Genomic DNA, 19,889 nt, shown 5'->3' with positions numbered 1-19,889 from the left:
TGATTCTCCCTAAATATTCGTCTAATAATACCATCATGTCCTTTTGTCTTTTAAAATGTCCATTGTCTGCTCTACAGACCCTTCCAGAACATAACTGAGTACCTCGGACTAGATGCCTGTGGTGCCAACAGCTGGAACGTTGTAGACTTGGAGCTGCCTTTGAACACTGAACAAGAACCAAGTGTCACTTTGTTAAACTTGAAACCTTGGACACAGTATGCAGTATATGTCCGAGCCATCACTTTGACTACAGCGGAGGAAGGACAGAGCTTTGGTGCGCAGAGTGACGTAGTGTATATTCGGACTAAACCAGCAGGTAGGATGATACCTTAGTGGGTCATATTCACATTACGGGAACTTTCCTGGTGTTATCAGGGCTAAAATATTGAAGCAAGGTGACCAAGGAGCCAAAAAAAAATTGGGGTTAGAGGAGACTTTTGGTCAACTTCTTCCCTATGTATGACTGGGGAATGCAGGTTGTTACGGTAGTGAATGGAATAAAGCCAAGTGGAGGGGTATACACTTTCACACATCATAAGGTCTACTTATTCTCCAGCAGCGGGCACACAAATGCTTAACAGTTACACTCTCTTGGACTGGATGCTTGGTACTTAACGACACAGTGGCTAAGCTTAGCGGTTGCAGTCCCTCAGAGAGAGCAGAACACTCATAGTGGTACTCATGAGGAGGCCCAGTTCTTTCATTACAATGTAGTCCACACAATTGTCCCAAGGGGACTACCTGTCTCCTGGTCACTGCAATCCTTTGTGATAGATAGGGACTTTGCTTAAGGTCAGGTCTGTCGGCCTATCTTTGGCTCTGCTTCTGGCTTCCCTAATGCCTCTTTTGCCTGACTTAGATGACCTACCATTCTTTCAGTGCTTCAACACGACTTTCACAACATCCACTTCTGGCGCATCCCTGGCAGAGGAGTTTTCACAGTTTCCCATCACGACTGTTTCACTTTTCATAGGTCTGATGGTCATCTTCGGGTTATCATGGTTGTGATGACTGAAAATCAGACCATCACTCTCAGACCCTTAAGGTCTGGGGATGTGATCTACTTTTGGTGCTTCCATTGCAGTTCAGCTGGGCAGGCTTCTCCGTTGGCTAGTGAGCAGCCTCTTGGTATTCTCCTTGTCCACCGGTTGCAGCAGGCCTTAATTGTTTGATTGCAAGATGGTTTATTCAGAGACTGCACAAGTGGGTTTACTCCTCCACCACCATTGTTGGAATGGTTGAAAAAGACAGTCCCATCAAGGCTATCCATGCAAAGTGTTTAAAATGGGGGAAAGGAAAAAGCATTTTTTATTTTTTTTGCAGCTTTTACATATGGTCCTAAGGAAACCAGTGTAATGTATTGGATGAGCCTTTCCTTATAAACTACTAAACCCATAGCATCCTACCATATTATCATAAACAAAAGAATGTTCTGTGAGCCATATGTTTGCAAAAACTATCCAACTGTAAGAGTTAAAATAGGTGTATAGGCAACTAAATGGTTGAATTTACCATGTCTAACTACTTTCCTAAAGGCAAATGCCATTACATAGGATGGATTGCAATTATTTAACTTCTCATGTCCACAGCACCAACTGTTCCTCAAGATGTTATGATCATGTCTAACTCTTCATCACATCTAATTGTACGATGGAAGCCCCCAAGCCAACGCAATGGAAACCTTAGCTACTACCTGGTTCTCTGGCAGCTGATGGTGGAAGATCAGGAGCTGTATAGCAATGATTACTGTACAAAAGGTTAGTATGTGACCTGTTAAGTATCCTGAGGATCTCGTTGGATTTTCTCGGCTGTTTCCATAAATGTTGTGTGTTGACTCTAATTTACATTGTACAATTTTGGGTGCGATTTAGGACCCAATTTTCATAATGAAGTAACTTTGCTTTTCTGATCTTGAGTTGTGTCTTATCTTAATCACTAGACTTCATCTAGAACAACATCCGTTGCTTGTTTAGAGTCTATACAAGGGCATGCTCTGGTGGGATACTTTGAGAGATATAGGGGCACATATATATATTTCTGATTCAATAAATGACCCCCATAGTCTTTTTTGTAGACCAAGGTACATGCTCCACAATATACTACATATACGACCACAATTAAAATTGTTAGGGGTGTATCTGTCGGCACACTGTTGACTGATTCCAAGGTTCAGTCAGTCACAATTTTGTTTCCGCGCTCCATGTAAAAGAAAGAGTACAAAATTAAAATTTTAAGGTCGCCGTCTATATAGAAAACGTCTAGTTTTCTGCACAATGTGAAATTTTCGGTTTCTTTACATGTGTAGAGAACGTAGATATGGAGCCAGTGGTGTTGAGTAACTCCTAAGACATCAGTGTCAATGCGAGACAATGTGAGCTTAGCTGAATAAAGTTTTTCGTCTGCGCTCGGTCACTTCTAGGATTGTGGTTTCATAAAACAACTATAAAAACCAGCCCCAGTACAAACTACTTCTGTAGTCCTTGGAATGGAAAACCCTGTTTGTTTCCAAAATAAGATGTTCACCATCAACAAATGTGGAGAAATACATGGTCTGCACTTGAGATTAAGCAGAAGTTATTACATTGTCGAGGAAGGTGATGTATAATTTCATAGTTGACATAGCAGATATAGTAACAAAATGTTCCTCTGTGCCAGGTTCATGTCAAGTATTACACCATCTCAGTTATGGTGCAATCACATACTCCAACATGATTATATTGACTTGATAAAGTTAATAAAATAGTTTTGCTTTCAGTAATAACCGATCGTCCTAGCCGATTTGTGTAATTTACAGTGGCATGCAAAAGTTTAGGCACTCCCTGGTCAAAATGAGGGTCCATTCACACATCCGCAAAATTTTTGCTCATTGTGGCCAAAGAGTTCTGTTTTAACCTCTTTGGTTCATAGGACTTGTTTCCAAAATACATCATGCTTGTTTAGATGTTCCTTTCTAAACTTTTGAAGCTCAATTTTGTGGTGTGGACTCGGGAGACTATTTCTTTTGATGCAGGTCTTGCTTAACAGTAGAACAATGTACCACAACTTTAGATTCTGCTAAATCTTCCTGAAGGTCTTTTTCAGTCAAGTGGGGGTTCTGATTTGTCTTTCTAGCTGTCTACAAGCTGTCTCTGAAATGTTTGTTGGTCTTATAGACCTTCTCTTGACCTCCACTGTTTCTGATAACTGCCATCATTAATTACATTTCGAACTGAGGAAATGGTATCCTGAAAATGCTTTAAATCTTCTTATAGCCTTCTCTTGCTTTGTTGGTCTCAAATATTTTCACTTTCAGAGTGTTAGTCAGCTGCTTTAAAAAAAAACATGGCTGCAATTTTTTGAGTCAAGGTTAGAGGAGTCTGGGTATTCATAAAGCTTTGAAATTTGAATCACCTGGCCTTTCTTAACGATGATTGTGAACAAGCCTTAACCCTAACAGGTTATTTTGGTCAAAGTTATCTGAGTGCTCAAATCTCCTTGGGTTACCATACTGTACTTCTGCAAGGTACTCCTTTCCTTTTTTTCACTCTAACATTGTACAAAACCAAAACCATACACTGATGTTGACTAAAATGTTTAAAAATGTCTTTAATCTGTAATTGTATGTCTTTTTTGGAGATCATTTCATCAACTTGCTTAACTACTCACAGTAACAGTAATTTTGATCAGGGGTGACCAAACTTCTGCATGCCACTATATGTCTCACATGATTTGTCCAAATGTCCATGATAGTTTGGGCCAAGTTGTAAGTCGAGACACAATTGTCATTGTTCTTTATCGTAAATGTCCTACTAAATCCTTATCCTGTTGTTTTTCTACAGGTCTGAAGCTTCCCACTAGCAGTGCTGATACCAGGTTTGATAATGACGATGAAGTCAATCCAGATGCTGAAGATAAGTGTTGTCCATGTCAAAAAAATAGTGGCCAACTCCTAGACATAGATAAGGAATCCTTTCAGAAGAAGTTTGAGAACTTTCTGAGGAATACAGTCTTCATACCAAAGTAAGAGTTCTTGCGTTGACTAACCAAAACAGATTACCACCTTCTTCCTGGTCACATAACAGATGGGACAAAAACATTTTGCAAAAAGTTGTCACAAAGAGTCTTTAAGGTTTTCAGGCCACTTATCAGAAATTAATGTTCCCACGAATGTTGCCACAGATCACCCGATGAACGAGTGAAACACTCGTTCATTGGGTGAAATGATTGGAGGTGGCGACACCGTTCCCGGGCATCAAATCGTGCTGTCTGAACAACACTCTGCTGCCCAGGAACAGTGATTTTTGCATGTGGATGAATGACAGCAGCAGTGATCGCTTGCCCCCATACTGTGGAGGTGATCGCTGCATTTAAATGCAGCACTTCGTCTCCACTTAACGAGCAGCCGACTGTCGAGAACAAAATCAACTTCTCGCCGTATAAATCCACCTTTAAATCTTGTTGCATCCAATCTCCAGTTCCAGTCAGAATATTCTCAAAAAAACAGTTAGACGAAGTTATATCTGACAAACTCTTTTTTTTATTTTTATTTCCTGCTATATCCCAAATTTAAAAGGAACCAAATGCACCCCAGCTATGGGGACATAGTGTTGATCTCCCTTCAAATGACTGGATAACTCTGTTCTTGACTGTAAAGAGTTCTTTCATTTCAGAATCTTTGATAGTACAGCATTGGTCCATGGACTGGATTGACATATTCCTATTTGTGTATATTTATAGATATCTCCTAGTGCAATCCATGCAATGTCTCAATTGGTGGTGTAGTTGCTATGCCTCCAGTCCTCTGAAGGTAGTGAGATACAGGAATGTATGCTTGTAATACGACTTTATTTATTTATAGGCCTCCATGGAAAGTGACTTTAATCAGCAAGAATAATCAGAGGTGAGCTAGATTGCCCGCTGTTAAAGCGATGATAACCACTTCAGTTGTGACCAGTTCAGTCTAAGCAAACATTATAAATCGCTGTCCACTTGAAGGGCATACATATATATTGGGATCATACTTAAAGCCTACATTTCAGAACTTATAAGAAGAACAAAATTAACCGTGTCTCTAATTCTGCCCAGAAGTTCTCAAACACCAGCCACGTTCATGACTACAACCATTTTTGTAAATCAACGTCCAAGACTCTTGGCAGGCTGCGATTATACCTAGAGTACAAGAGTATCAACCAACAGTATTGATGGTTCCATGTCTGGATGGGTCTGCACCTTAGTGAACCCATAAATTGGAATAGTGATTTGCTGGTCTGCAACTTGGCCATAGCTAAAAGGGTTATCATTGATCCAGTAGCAATGCTTCGCTTTACAGCCCTGCTTTCTAAATCGCTTGCTTCTGTGGGTGGCATGGGCGTAGTGCTTGAATACAAACCCTTCGTATTTGCATTGTTGTATAGAACCAGGGTCCTTGAGGAAGGTTGATGGAATGGGTGACTGGGCATTTTCTTGAAATCCTTTTAATGGGTTGTCCATAGTGTTGAGCGAACTTCTGTTTTAAGTTCGACGTCTAAAGTTCGGCTTCCGGGTAGCGGAGAATCCCGATATGGATTCCGAATTCCGTTGTGGTCCGTGGTAGCGGAATCAATAATGGCCAATTATTGATTCCGCTACCACGGACCACAACGGAATTCGGAATCCATATCGGGATTTTCCGCTAACCGGAAGCCGAACTTTAGATGCTGAACTTAAAACAGAAGTTCGCTCAACACTAGTTGTCCATGAATAGAACACTTTTTCTCCTCCTCAGATACAACATTCATCAGTTTGTGGATGGTATTGCAATCCTAGTTTCACTTAATAAAAAACAACTGCAATATTAGACATAGCCGTGAGCAAGAGTGACTCTGTTTTTGGAAAAATCATCCCCCCCCCCCCACCACCACCAAAACAGGACAAGACTAGGTTCTTGGTGACTGTTCTAAATGTGAGTTTTGCATTCAACTTTGGAATGAGCTAGCATTATTTTATTTTTGGTTGCACATGGTTATTAAGGCATGATTGCGATGTTGGATATTATAATAAATCTGGTTGTTGGGTAGTTGATTGGAACAAACGTCTGCATTAGGTTGTGATGGTTATTCCAATCGGCATTGGGTATTGATACAATCTGAGGCTGTACTGGGTATTGCAATGGATTTATGGTTTCTTTGGGTTTTGTTGGGACAGTCTTGGAACATGTTGGATATGATGAAATGTGAATTACATTGAATGTAATGTATTCTTGCGACCTCGTGGACACAAGAAATGGTCATGTACCAGATGCATAAGAAAGCAAGCAGCTGTGGAAATTAGTTGGAGGAGGTTAGTTGCATTCTTCTCTAATTCAATCTTGGTAATTTCCAACTTTCAGTATAGAAAAACTCTGAGAAATATTAAAGAATTAACATGGTCGGGGCACATCTTTGTGACCTGGTCAGAAGAATCCTCCTCTATTATGGTTAGTGTATTCTGAGTAGACTCCGTCAACTATTGGTAGTGCCAGATTGTTGGATAATGAACCCAGTTTGACCTCACGCAATGTAATACCAGTCCAAATTAAAGGATTATCTCTGCATTATTGGGGCAGGGGTTATACTTCAACCTTTTTAGATCCCTATCAAACCCATAGAAATGTAGACTTTACCTGAGACTTGAAATGCCAGTTGTGATCATACCTGCTTCTAATCTGCAATTCTATCACATGATTGTACGTTTTTTCAGCTTTTGCGCCCTGATTTGGCTTTGTTTTTTTTGAAAATGCCTGCCTTTGCTACGATTTGTATTTTGCTTTTAATAACCGCTTCTATTTCCAAAATGTCAGCTTGCTTTTTGTGATTATGGCAGATGGACGGGCCACCTCACATTTTTGACTATTGGAATCTTTTCAGATCTCAAAAGAAAAGAGATGTGTCTGGAATAATTGGAGAAGCTCATGGGAATATTTCCTTCGTGGAAGGATCTGTAAGTCACACCATTAACAACACTTCAGTGGAGTCCAAGCCTTATACTTACAAGGACAAGGTCTTCCGAGACAGAATGGTTATATCCAACCTTAGGCACTTCACGGAGTACAGGATTGACATCCATGCTTGTAACCACGCGGCAGACATTGTTGGATGTAGTGCCGCAACCTTTGTATTTGCTAGAACTATGCCAGACGGTAAGTACTTCCATTGAATACAATTTACAAGGGGTTCTGTACTTAAAATGGCCAGAGAATATATCTTTTTGTACATTCCTGACATATTCTGCTTCACTGCGTTACTCTTAAGACATGGGGAGTTTTACAGAAGCATGACTTGGCCATCTTGTCTCCTAATGGTATATGCCAAAATGTTAGAGGTAAAATGAAAACTCTGTATGTATACTAGAAAGTTATGTTTGAAACACATTCAACCAGCAAAAGTTTAGTAAAGTGTAGGGCCATTTTGAGGAAACAACCACCCATTCAAAACTGGCACATGGTGTTATGCCTTGTGCAGGGCAAAAGGGGTGGAGCATGATACAAGTATACTTCCTTCTGTCATCCTTCAAACCTCTGGTCTTGAACTTGTGCATAACTTATCAGTTTTTCCTGGAGTCTTCCTTTAAGCATTGCTCTGTGTACAGCCCGCTAGTGTTGGTTAGGTCATACTGAGGTTTATCTATGATTTGGGATAACATGAAATAATTTTTTATTTAAATTTTTCTTAAGCACACGCCGATAACATTGTTGGTAACATTACTTGGACGTCCACTGGACCGAACATGATCCTTATAAAATGGGAAGAACCAAAGAATCCCAATGGTTTAATCCTAAAGTACGAGATCAAGTACAAGCGAGAACATGAGGTATGAGTCTGCAACCGGATGGGAATTGGTTGTTTCCGTGTCTCTTGTAGACTTTTATGGAGGCTGTCCGCCGATCTTCTCCTATTGGCTTGCATAGAGAGGAAAGAAACGCTTGAGACATCTGTTGTAATGATCAGTGCGTGCCCCAACTGTCGGGTCCCCTTCCAATCTAACATAATGTTATATGATATCCCATTAAGAGGGCAGCAAATGAACAAAAACCTCATCCACATCAGCCTTAACATATTTGTCCTAAATATGTCTACATTTGTCTCTACAACCTTTCTCTTGCAGGAGGGACCTTCAACAGTGGTATGCGTATCTCGGCAAAGATTCCAAAGATACAACGGTGCCCACCTCACTGTTGTGGAACCTGGGAACTATTCAGCTCGAATCAGAGCCACATCCTTATCAGGCAACGGATCGTGGACAGAGCCCATCGTTTTCTTTGTGCTTGGCCCAAGTGAGTTGATCTTTATATCTACATGAAATAGTTCTTAAAATAGGTAATGTACAATTTAGAGTCCTAGGGTCACTCATGACTGCCCTACAGGAAAACATGGCCGGGCAAACAATAGACTAAGAGCCCTTTTACACAGGCCGACAATTGAGAATGAGTAATGCTCATTCCTGATCGTTGCCCCATGTAAGTTTGCTGGCAATTGCCTGAGAAAAGAGAAGACGATCACTCGTCCCCATTCTTGGTATGATTGCCACATGTAAACAGCACTTGTTGAGAGCTGATTGACATGCCGTATTGTTGATCGGTACTCTTTATTGGGCAAAATAAGACCCTGAAATCCAGATAATCATCGTGCAAAGCAGTATTCACAGTACAGGACTCACATTCGATTTCCAGTGTGGCCCTACATACAGGTAGCTAGGATAGACTACCTTATCCACCCTACTTCACAGACATAGGGATGTTTATGTGGCATTATCTGGTCTGTAACCACAATTTAGAAAAAGGTTGTGAAAAATTTTGAGCCTTATAATGGGGTCTTATTTTGTTTCCTGCAGGTGAGACACAATCTGAGAACTTCTACCTTCTACTCAAAGTGATGCCAATATTGCTGTTGCTGATCATTGCCTGTCTAGGCTTGTTCGTCTTCTTCTACAACAAGAGAGGGTAGGTTTTAAGTTTTCATTGTTTGTTTTGGTTATTTTTTTTCTGTATAACAGTCAAACACCCTCGAATACAGCATCAACCAATCCACCCAACAGGTCCATTCTAAAAACGTAAAGCTGCTAAAAATTCTTTGAGACCATGGCAGGTGTTAAAATGGTCATATGCTTTTGATAGCTGGTGGTCAAACGAACACTCTGCTATTCCTTCTGGTTCTTCTACCCATCATACACATCCATGCCAAGCGTAGATGTGTTCTCAATGTTGAGAGTGGAATAAGCTGCTGGCAGACACCACTGGCGCAGCTCGACTTCCCACAACATTTGGAGTTTGGGAGGAAAAACTGGGACAGCGTCATCCAATAGCAAGTTGGCTGGCAATGTGTGTGGGCAGTGGTCCTACCATCAAGTAGATGTGTCATGTTTCAGTGTTTCTAACAATGAAAAAAACCTTTAAAGTCCAGAAACTACCACAAAATTTCAATAACTGTTGAAGGTCACATGAGGACAAAAAGTTATATAGGCAAAAATGTTCCAGTTACAAAAACTGGGCCAAGGAGACGGCAAAAAGACTCATGTAAAGCAGATCTCTGTGAGGAATACCCCTGGACACTCCCTCTACAGTGGGTCCCCAGTTTCACATTTTTGTTATTTTGTTTCCTGAATTCTATTTGTCTTTAAAGAAGAAAAAGTGAGTACGTGACTATGAAGGTACGGACGGCTTGTGACATCCACCTAATCGTTCTTCACCAATAACAATTCACAGGAGATGTTTACTCTTGGTATCGGTTTGGTTTTGTCTGAAAACAGCAGGGAGTAGTCTGCCAGATGGAGAGAAGGGGATAGAAAGTCTGTTTATTTTCTTAATTTCTGGTAGAAACTAGTAAAAGCCTGTTGTAGCCAGTGGCTTTTATTTTTTTATATATTTTTTGAAGTCTGCAGAACTGCTGATCACAGGTCTGCCTCGTGGATATTAGATAATAAATCAAATATCTTTCATCATGTCCTCAAACAAAGTACGGGGATCTCCCAGAGATCAGATCGACACCCAAGTATTAAAAGGAACCCACAACTATTTATTTATTTATTCGTAATTTTTTTTTACTTTTTTGAATTTCCTTCTTAAAAATGTTTTCCACCTGAAAAATCAATATTAACAAAGCAGGGTGAGAAGTGGAATGGATTGACCACTGCCAAACTGCTATTCCCTTCTATACTATCACGCGGTGACAATTAAGATGAAAATATTAGGTTTCTAATCGGGGGCGTAGCTAGAAGTGCCTGGGCCCCACAGCAATCTTTTGGACACCCCCTGGACAGTATATATCGGAGGGCATACGGTCGTGTGCATGGGCCCTTTTTTAATTCTTTTTTTGTTTGGTGTATGTGTGTGTTGGGGAGAGGGGAGGGATATTTGGTCACCAAAACCGTGTTTTTAGGATTTTTATATTTTAATAGCGAAATCTTTTTTTTTTTAAATGTTTATTTATCTTTATATAAAACATTGGGAAGGGGGGTGATTTGAACTTTCATCCCAATCTCTGCCAGCCTCCTGTCTATAGCTTGCAGTACATGGCAGCCTGCCCTTTTTGCCCTCTTCTCTTCAGGGGGCGCAGGCAGCGGGCACATAACTGAAAAGCCGAATGATGTGCGACTGACGTCCTGCACCTTTTTGCCTGCCACGCTGCTTCTCCTTAAGGTCAGGGACTTTGTGGGCAGGCTTAATTGGCATAGCGCACTGCTCCTGCCGGCTTGTACTTTTCTCTAGCTGGTGGCGCGGCGTGCTATGCAGGCACAGTCTGGCAGTGCCAGTATGGGATCAATGTTTGGGGGTGGGGTGGAGTGGGCGGGCAGCCCACTTTTCATGAACAAATGATGGACAACAGGCCTGGCGCGGGTCCCCAATGTGACCGTCACCGCACAGTATGTGAAGGGGCCGGACCCAGCCTGGCCTGAAACTAAGACTGTATGTTAACCTGTCTGAGACTCTGCTCCTGGGTGGCCGGGCCCCTTGTCAGCCTGGGCCCCGAAGCAGCTGCTTCCCCGGTAGTTACGCCACTGTTTCTAATACAGACTGGTGTCTAGGGATACACTGACTTCGCTACAGATTTATGTGTGGGTTTCTGCAGCAACCATATTGTTTTAAGATTTTCGGCTTAGAACAAAACTGGAAATGAACTGAAGGCAGAGAAGGGACAGAGACTTGATATCCACTTTAAACTGGCAGTGAGAGGATAGAAAGTATATTTTAGTGGAGAATTCCTCTAAATTATGGAAAAATATACAGACCCATGGCTCTCCTGACATGTGTTTTGAGTAAATACTTTTTTCCTTCACTTTCTGGTAATTTGATTTTCCAGAACCCATGACAGCACCCCTGTTATTTCCTCTTTTAGCTTTACATCATGGTTAAAAAAAATAAAAGTTAAATATGATTTTAAGGATCTTTCTGTATGACTGCTCCAGATCTGTTCTGAAGGAGGAAGTGGATGTTTCCTTTTTTAATTGCTCTAGGGCTTCTTGTCTAGCTGTGGGGGTGGATTCCACTCCCACTCACTGGTGCTGTCGTGGGTTCTGGAAAATAAAATTAATAGTAAGTGATATTATAGTTTTCCCATGGAATAACATTCTGGGCATCTTTTCCTAGAACTTTTGGTTATTCTTCCTAGACTTTTCTGACTAAATTAGCAACTTGTTGTTATTTAGTTATGTTGTGTGTCCCTACACTGCTAAAACGGTAACACCCAGTTGTCAATTTATTGATGAATTTCTAGGAAAAGAACGTGAAGTTCTAAGAAAATGTGCTCCAGAACTGGTAGTTAATGGAAAATGCAACATGCTCCAGAACTGGTAGTTAAGAATAAGAGGGAAAAATAACCTTAATTTTGTAGAATTGTACAATTCTCCCTCGTTGAGTCTTCTGTTCCCTAGTTTTGAATGCTATATAATAATTATATACATGATCATAATAGAACATTTAAGCTCCATTTTTTTTTTTTATTCCAGAAAGAACAATGGCTACCCCAGTGGAGCTATGTACGCCTCTGTTAATCCAGAGTATTTCAGTGCCTCGGAGAGTGAGTATACAGCCAGGAATTGTCCAATTGAGTGACTGTGTAGATTTCCAAAATTGAACTGTTTGCTGGTATTCCTATTCATGATGACTCAAGCACATTCCCCAGTTGTAACATGGTCATACACATTAGACAAAAGACTGGACAGGACTGGACTTGGGCAGGATCGGCCAACCATCTAATGTGTATTAGATGTTCAACCAATATCCATTTGGAAGATGCCAATGAGGAAAATTTCCACATGCATAATCCTTTCTTCTCAAAGGTGTTAAGCACAACCAGAGATTAATAGTTACTTAGTTAATACGGTTGAAAAAAGACATAAGTCCATCAAGTTCAACCAAGGAGATGTTGAGTGTTCTTCCAACAGTTACTGAATATGTGTGGCTACCTTAAAGGAAATGTGTCATCAGAAAATATGCTATTATATAAATCACGTTTTTATGCTTAATATATTTTTAACCCCTTAAGGACACAGCCTTTTTACACCTTAGGACCAGGCCATTTTTTGCAAATCTGACCAGAGTCCCTTTAAGTGCTGATAACTTTAAAACGCTTTGACTTATCCAGGCCGTTCTGAGATTGTTTTTTCGTCACATATTGTACTTCATGACACTGGTAAAATGAAGTCAAAAAATTATTTTTTTTTGCACCAAAAAATACCTAATTTAACAAAAATTTGGAAAAATTTAGCAAATTTCAAAGTTTCAGTTTCTCTACTTCTGTAATACATAGTAATACCCCCAAAAATTGTGATGACTTTACATTCCCCATATGTCTACTTCATGTGTGAATTGTTTTGGGAATGATATTTTATTTTTTGGGGATGTTATAAGGCTTAGAAGTTTAGAAGCAAATCTTGAAATTTTTCAGAAATTTACAAAAACTCAATTTTTAGGGACCAGTTCAGGTCTGAAGTCACTTTGCGAGGCTTACATTATAGAAACCACCCAAAAATGACCCCATCTAAGAAACTACACCCCTCAAGGTATTCAAAACTGATTTTGCATACGTTGTTAACCCTTTAGGTGTTGCACAAGAGTTATTGGCAAATGGGGAGCAAATTTGAGAATTTCTTTTTTTTGTCTAATTTTTCATTTTAACCCATTTTTTCCACTAACAAACCAAGGGTTAACAGCCAAACAAGACTGTATCTTTATTGCCCTGACTCTGCCGTTTACAGAAACACCCAATATGTGGCCGTAAACTACTGTACGGCCACACAGCGGGGCGTAGAGGGAAAGGTGCGCCGTATGGTTTTTGGAAGGCTGATTTTTACGGACTGGTTTATTTACACCATGTCCCATTTGAAGCCCCCCTGATGCACCCCTAGAGGAGAAACTCCCTAAAAGTGACCCCATCTAAGAAACTACACCCCTCAAGGTATTCAAAACAGATTTTACAAACTTTGTTAACCCTTTAGGTGTTGCACAAGATTTAATGGAAAATAGAGATACAATTTCAAAATTTAACTTTTTTGGCAGATTTTCCATTTTAATATTTTTTTTCCAGTTACAAAGCAAGGGTTAACAGCCAAACAAAACTCATTATTTATGGCCCTAATTCTGTAGTTTACAGAAACACCCCATATGTGGTCGTAAACCGCTGTACGGGCACACGGCAGGGCGCAGAAGGAAAGGAACACCATATGGTTTTTGGAAGGCAGGTTTTGCTGGACTGTTTTTTTTTACACCATGTCCCATTTGAAGCCCCCCTGATGCACCCCTAGAGTAGAAACTCCAAAAAAGTGACCCCATTTTAGAAACTACGGGATAGGGTGGCAGTTTTGTTGGTACTAGTTTAGGGTACATATGATTTTTGGTTGCTCTATATTACACTTTTTGTGCGGCAAGGTAACAAGAAATAGCTTTTTTGGCACCGTTTTTTTTTTTTGTTATTTACAACATTCATCTGACAGGTTAGATCATGTGGTAATTTTATAGAGCAGGTTGTCACGGACGCGGCGATACCTAATATGTATACAATTTTTTTTTATTTATGTAAGTTTTACACAATGATTTCATTTTTAAAACCAAAAAAATGTTTTAGTGTCTCCATAGTCTAAGAGCCATAGTTTTTTCAGTTTTTAGGCTATTATCTTAAGTAGGGTCTCATTTTTTGCGGGATGAGATGACGGTTTGATTGGCATCTATTTTGGGGTGCATATGACTTTTTGATTGCTTGCTATTACACTTTTTGTGACGTAAGATGACAAAAAATGGCTTTTTTTACACCGTTTTTATTTTTATTTTTTTACGGTGGTCATCTGAGGGGTTAGATCATGTGATATTTTTATAGAGCCGGGCGATACGGACGCGGCGATACCTAATATGTATACTTTTTTTTTATTTATGTAAGTTTTACACAATGATTTCATTTTTGAAACAAAAAAAATGATGTTTTAGTGTCTCCATAGTCTAAGAGCCATAGTTTTTTCAGTTTTTGGGCGATTATCTTGGGTAGGGTATGATTTTTGCGGGATGAGATGACGGTTTGATTGTTACAATTTTGGCGTACATGCGACTTTTTTGATCACTTTTATTACCTTTTTTGGGAAGTAAGGTGGGCAAAATTTCAATTTCATCATAGTTTTTTATTTTTTATTTTTATGGTGTTCACCGTTCGGGTAAAGTAACATGACCGTTTTATAGATCAGGTCGTTACGGACGCGGCGATACCAAACATGTGTAGGGAATTTTATTTTTTTCATTTTTTTATCAGTGATAAATGTGTTTTTTGATTTTTACTTTTTTTTCACTTTAATTCACTTTTTTTTGACCCAGACCCACTTGGTTCTTGAAGATCCAGTGGGTCTGATGTCTTTATAATACAGTACAGAACAATATATATTGTACTGCACTGTATTTTACTTACACTGAACAGATCTATGCCTTTCAGCACAGATCTGTTCAGCACCATGGACAGCAGGACGCCTGAGAGGCGTCCTGTTGCCATGGGAACCTTCCCCGTCTGCTCAGAACTTCGCAGACGGGGAAGGGTAAGGAGGGGATCTCTCGGGGGGCTGTCTGGGGGCTCTCTCCCTCTCCATCGGGGGGCTGCAAAGGCACAGCAGCCCCCCGATGGGAGAGGGAGGGAGCTCCCTGCGCTGTTAACCTTTTCCATACAGCGGTCCGTACGGACCGCTGTATGGAAAGGGTTAAACGGCTGACATCGCATCGCAGATGTCAGCCGTTTATACCAGGGTGCCAGCAATGTGCTGGCACCCTGGTATACCCACTGAACACCAATGAATTTTCAAGGGGAGGCGGGCGGGGGATCGCGATCCCGCCTGCCGCACCGCCCGCCTCCCGCACCGCCCGCAACCCTCCCCCTGCACCTCCCACCGGGCTAAAATCGCTCGGGGGTGCAGGGGGAGGGATACAGATCTATTTTAGGAATACTAAAGTTTCTGATCTCCGCGGTCAGGGACCGCGGGGACCAGAAACTGCAGAAATCGCAGCAAACCGCAGGTCTGAATTGACCTGCGGTTTGCCGCGATCGCCGACATGGGGGGGTCACGGGACCCCCCCGCGCATTTAGCCTAGGTGCCTGCTCAATGATTTGAGCAGGCACCGGGTTCCGATCACTGCCGGCCGGGCGGCAGTGATCGGAACAACACATGACGTACCGGTACGTCATGTGTCCTTAAGTACCAGGACATCATGACGTACCGGTACGTCATGTGTCCTTAAGAGGTTAAAGAATTTATGATGTCTTTAATTTTCCATGTTTAATACCTGTATTTAAACAAAACTCATAAAATCCTGCAGTTCTCACACTGGCCACTAAGCCTAATAGCCACCACTTCTTGATCTGTACAGATCACTATACTGCAGTTACCTGCCAACCTGTCATTCTAATCCTGCCTGTAATGAGAACACCTCTGTGAGTAGATAAAACAGGATCCACTATTTACAAAAGGTGATTGTCAAAGCTTATCTATTCTTTCCTTGTACCTATGCACAGGTCACAGAGCATGCCTTAAAGACTCTCCCATAGAAGTCAATAGGGTCCCCTCCTGACCATTGGGTCTATGGCCCATGGGGCTGCCATAAAGCAATTTTCATAATGCTTTCTAAATGCTTTATTAGACCGCCCGATTCTGCAGATGACTTCTTTATAAACCTTGAGAATCCTAATCATTGAACTTCAAACACTGTGAAGTTCTTTATACTCATTTAAGATCGTGTGTCCAGGTTCCTGAAGAGCGAAGTCTTCAGAAGAATTCATAACTTAATTGGAGGAGTAGCTAGGACCCAGTGAAGATTATTTGGCACTTGGTGTCAAGGGCGAGAATTATGCCTTGGTGGACCACAGTTGAGCCGATATTCAGAGCCTGGTAGACCAAGGCCATCATAGGGCCATTTAGGAGAATGTCTGGTGGCTCATAACTGCACTAGAATCTTTATGAAGACTGGTATGCAATGAAATTAGGGACATGTACAGTTCTACAGTTGTAGCAATGTAATATGAAGTAGATATTGGAGCTGTCATAACTATACAATATTACAGTGTACGTTCCTGATGAGTGGGAGTTTCCAAGAGACAGAATTACCATCATCAAGGAGCTTGGCCAAGGTTCCTTTGGCATGGTATATGAAGGTGAAGCCAAGGAGATTGTGAAAGGAGATCCTATAACCAGAGTCGCTCTGAAGACCGTCAATGAGTTAGCCACCATGAGAGAAAGGATAGAGTTCTTGAATGAAGCATCTGTGATGAAGGCGTTTATCTGTCCTCATGTGGTAAGTGACTTTTTGTAGCGGGTGCATTCACAGTAGAAATATCTATAGTTCTTACGTTGTTATTGTTTTCAATTTTTTACAAGAATTAAATACACATTTTCTTCTGCTCACTTATTTTAAGAACATGTAAACTAATAATTGAAATATTCAATATAAACAATGGGAGGCAAATACAAGTATAGCAATGTTCCTTAATATGTAACTGTATCTTATGATTGGCAGGTTTGTCTACTGGGGGTTGTGTCTCAGGGACAACCAGCTTTGGTTATTATGGAACTCATGACCAGAGGAGATCTAAAGAGTTATCTACGTTCCTTCAGAGCAGATGATGAGGTACATGCCTTTAATCTGTCTATCCCGGTTATTTATCTTGGCTGGCTATCTATCTTGGCTACCACCTCTGCTGTAATTGTTTCCTTTAGCCAAAGCCAAATTTCATCTTCAGAATATCTTGTATGCTGAAAATAATTTTGACATTTTTCTGTTCTACAGAATAAAGATAACCACACTCCTCCATCCTTAAAGGAAATGATTCAGATGGCAGGTGAAATAGCTGACGGGATGGCTTATTTGAATGCCAAAAAATTCGTACATCGAGATTTGGCAGCTCGTAACTGCATGGTATCTGAGGACCTTACCGTAAAGATTGGAGGTGAGTTTTATGAAAAAAACACATTTGGATAATGTAGGCTCATATATGAACTCTGATATTTAAGGTCCAGGATCTAATTTGCCACCGTGCCATCACTAGTAAGACATATAGGACACTTGGTGATGACTGTAGGTTACCAGTAGAAATTGTATTTATGGTGGGGTTTTTTTCTCTAGATTTTGGCATGACTAGAGATATTTATGAAACTGACTACTACCGTAAAGGTGGAAAGTCTCTACTTCCTGTCCGATGGATGTCTCCAGAATCTCTTAAAGATGGAATCTTTACCCCACACTCGGATGTCTGGTATGTCACTTTGGTTTATTGTTGAGGCTAAGGTTGTCCAACTGTTAAATATTTTTCAGTGTTAATAATCAGTGAGAATATAGTAACCTGCATACGTACTAGTCCACAGAGTTGAATAATTGCGGTGGTGCTGCTCACATTACATAGTAGTAGACCTGAATGGTGTTATTTTCTTTTCACAGGTCTTTTGGTGTGGTCCTGTGGGAAATTGCCACCTTAGCAGAGCAGCCTTATCAAGGCATGTCTAATGAACAAGTTCTACACTATGTCATAGACAATGGAATCTTGGAGAAACCTGAGAATTGTCCTGATAGACTGTAAGTATTCTTTAGATTTTCTCTTTTCATGGGTAGACTCCATTTGTTCAAAGTGCATTGCCCTTGATCATCAATCATCACTTTTATCATCTGGTTTGTCAGTTTTGGAAAAGCCTATGCACACAATATCTTTGTGGTACATCCTAAAACCAACTTTAACTTTTTTTTTTTTGCCTATTTTATTTGTAAAGGTGTGGGTGTTTTTTTTCTTTTTCTTTCTTGTAAAATATTTCATTTCCTCTAGTCTCCATTTTGTTTCCAGACATGAACTGATGCGTTGGTGCTGGCAGAAAAATCCCAAAAATCGTCCATCGTTCATACAGATTCTAGAGAGCATTAAAGCTGAGCTAAAGCCCAGCTTCCACCAGATCGCCTTCTATACTACCTACCAAAAACGTAGAGAATCGCCTGAATTGTCTGACCTTGACCTAGATCAGACAACAAAGAACCTCCTGGAAATCTCTCCACCAGCATCTTCATCTTCATTCTCCAACTTTTCATCTTTGTGCAAAGTTGAGAAGGACCAGGCATTACATGCCATAAATGCCAAGGAGAGTCTTGGTGCCAAGAAGAACATTTATCACATGAATGGGAATGCAAAGCACTGAAAAGTCATGGCTTCTTGTGGGTCCATGTGAGACTCTACTCATGTACTGACATTGCATGGACTGGCATACAATCATTTTGACAGTTGTCTTACTGTCAATCATCTTCTCAAAAAATTCACTACTCAAATTTGATTTAATCCTTGTGGTCCTGACTGCCAAGCGGAGTCTTCACTAGGTGCTTGACGGACAGCTTGTAGCAGCAAACTGGACAGAAATGGCTCCATGGACTTGAGTTGATATGAAGATGTTCTGATTTTTAACGTTTTAGTTTTTTTTTTAACGTACTGTAAATTGGACATTATGAGCGTGAGATTTATTTTTAATTGTAACGTTATGGTGTTTATAGATGAGTAAGGAAGGATGTCAGATGCTGAACTGGAGCTAAGCTCTTTCTAGGACTTTTGCCTATCATCAGAAGGTTGGTGTAGAAGGCACCTGAGTTTGGCTGCCAAGTCCTATCTCCACCCTTTAATGTTTTAGCCCAGTTTAAGTTCTTTGTTATCTCAGGGATGTCCCACATTTTCTTATTTATGACCTATTTTTTACCAATACAAACAATTGTTTCGGAAAGTATGTGAAAGATGTAGAAGATGGCCACCCTCATTAGATGGCACTTCAGGCAGCACGGTGTCTTACCAAGCTGTATTAAGGAAGTTAAGGTTTGCTGGATTATTTTATAAAAATTTGATTCTAATTTAATGTAAGCCTCACTAAATGAATATAATGAATCTTTCAGTTTTCAGCACTTACCATAAGTTTAAGGTACGTTATTCAGATTATAGTAAGGGCTGATCTGATGCCATATTACGAAAGTGTTTTCTCCTAGTAGTATAGCTTCTGGGGAAGTATCTATGATATGAGGAGGACAGAAAGACCTAAGATGCCATGGATACTCTGAGCCTCCATACCGGTTCCATGCATGTGGCTTCAGCATGTCCATGATGTCTAACTTGCTAGGAAACCATTTGAAGGGCTTGGGTCTAAACATCTAAAAAATTGCCACTTGGTAATAATGACCAGACTCCCACATTCATAGTACGTTAGTAATGATGGTGGGTCAAATTTGCCTCTGTAATCCTAGGTAAAAGACGAGTTTTAAACGCTATCATGTGACCCCTTGGAATGTATTTTTAAAATATTTTCACTATTGGTAATTAAAGTGGATTTAGATGGGGAAGGTTCAGAAGATCACAATTGTTAGTGCTTGCAGGTAAGTGATTGTGCTGTCAAGCAGTGGCAATAGCGACCGCTCGTTCTCA

At 40.5% G+C, this 19,889-nt stretch overlaps 1 protein-coding gene across 5 annotated transcripts in view; it reads left to right on the top strand.

Moving 5' to 3' along the window:
• INSRR (insulin receptor related receptor) overlaps positions 1-19,572 on the top strand; it is a 38,807-nt gene extending 19,235 nt beyond the window's left edge. For 4 of the 5 annotated variants that reach the window (XM_040412578.1, XM_040412575.1, XM_040412576.1 and 1 more), the window contains 15 exons: positions 78-316; positions 1,590-1,757; positions 3,819-3,999; positions 4,838-4,879; positions 6,864-7,135; positions 7,670-7,806; positions 8,101-8,269; positions 8,827-8,935; positions 11,938-12,008; positions 16,518-16,747; positions 16,970-17,080; positions 17,240-17,399; positions 17,576-17,705; positions 17,888-18,022; positions 18,267-19,572. In XM_040412578.1, the coding sequence (XP_040268512.1) occupies positions 78-316; positions 1,590-1,757; positions 3,819-3,999; positions 4,838-4,879; positions 6,864-7,135; positions 7,670-7,806; positions 8,101-8,269; positions 8,827-8,935; positions 11,938-12,008; positions 16,518-16,747; positions 16,970-17,080; positions 17,240-17,399; positions 17,576-17,705; positions 17,888-18,022; positions 18,267-18,630 (2,518 nt within the window). In that variant the 3' untranslated portion in view covers positions 18,631-19,572. The remainder of the gene's footprint in view (positions 1-77; positions 317-1,589; positions 1,758-3,818; positions 4,000-4,837; positions 4,880-6,863; positions 7,136-7,669; positions 7,807-8,100; positions 8,270-8,826; positions 8,936-11,937; positions 12,009-16,517; positions 16,748-16,969; positions 17,081-17,239; positions 17,400-17,575; positions 17,706-17,887; positions 18,023-18,266) is intronic. The other variant, XM_040412577.1, reaches the window with a different exon arrangement.
• Positions 19,573-19,889: the final 317 nt, after the last annotated feature.

Source organism: Bufo bufo, chromosome 11 (genome assembly GCF_905171765.1).
Source record: "Bufo bufo chromosome 11, aBufBuf1.1, whole genome shotgun sequence".
Taxonomy (NCBI): Eukaryota; Metazoa; Chordata; class Amphibia; order Anura; family Bufonidae; genus Bufo; species Bufo bufo.
This window is presented reverse-complemented; position numbering and strand designations above follow the sequence as displayed.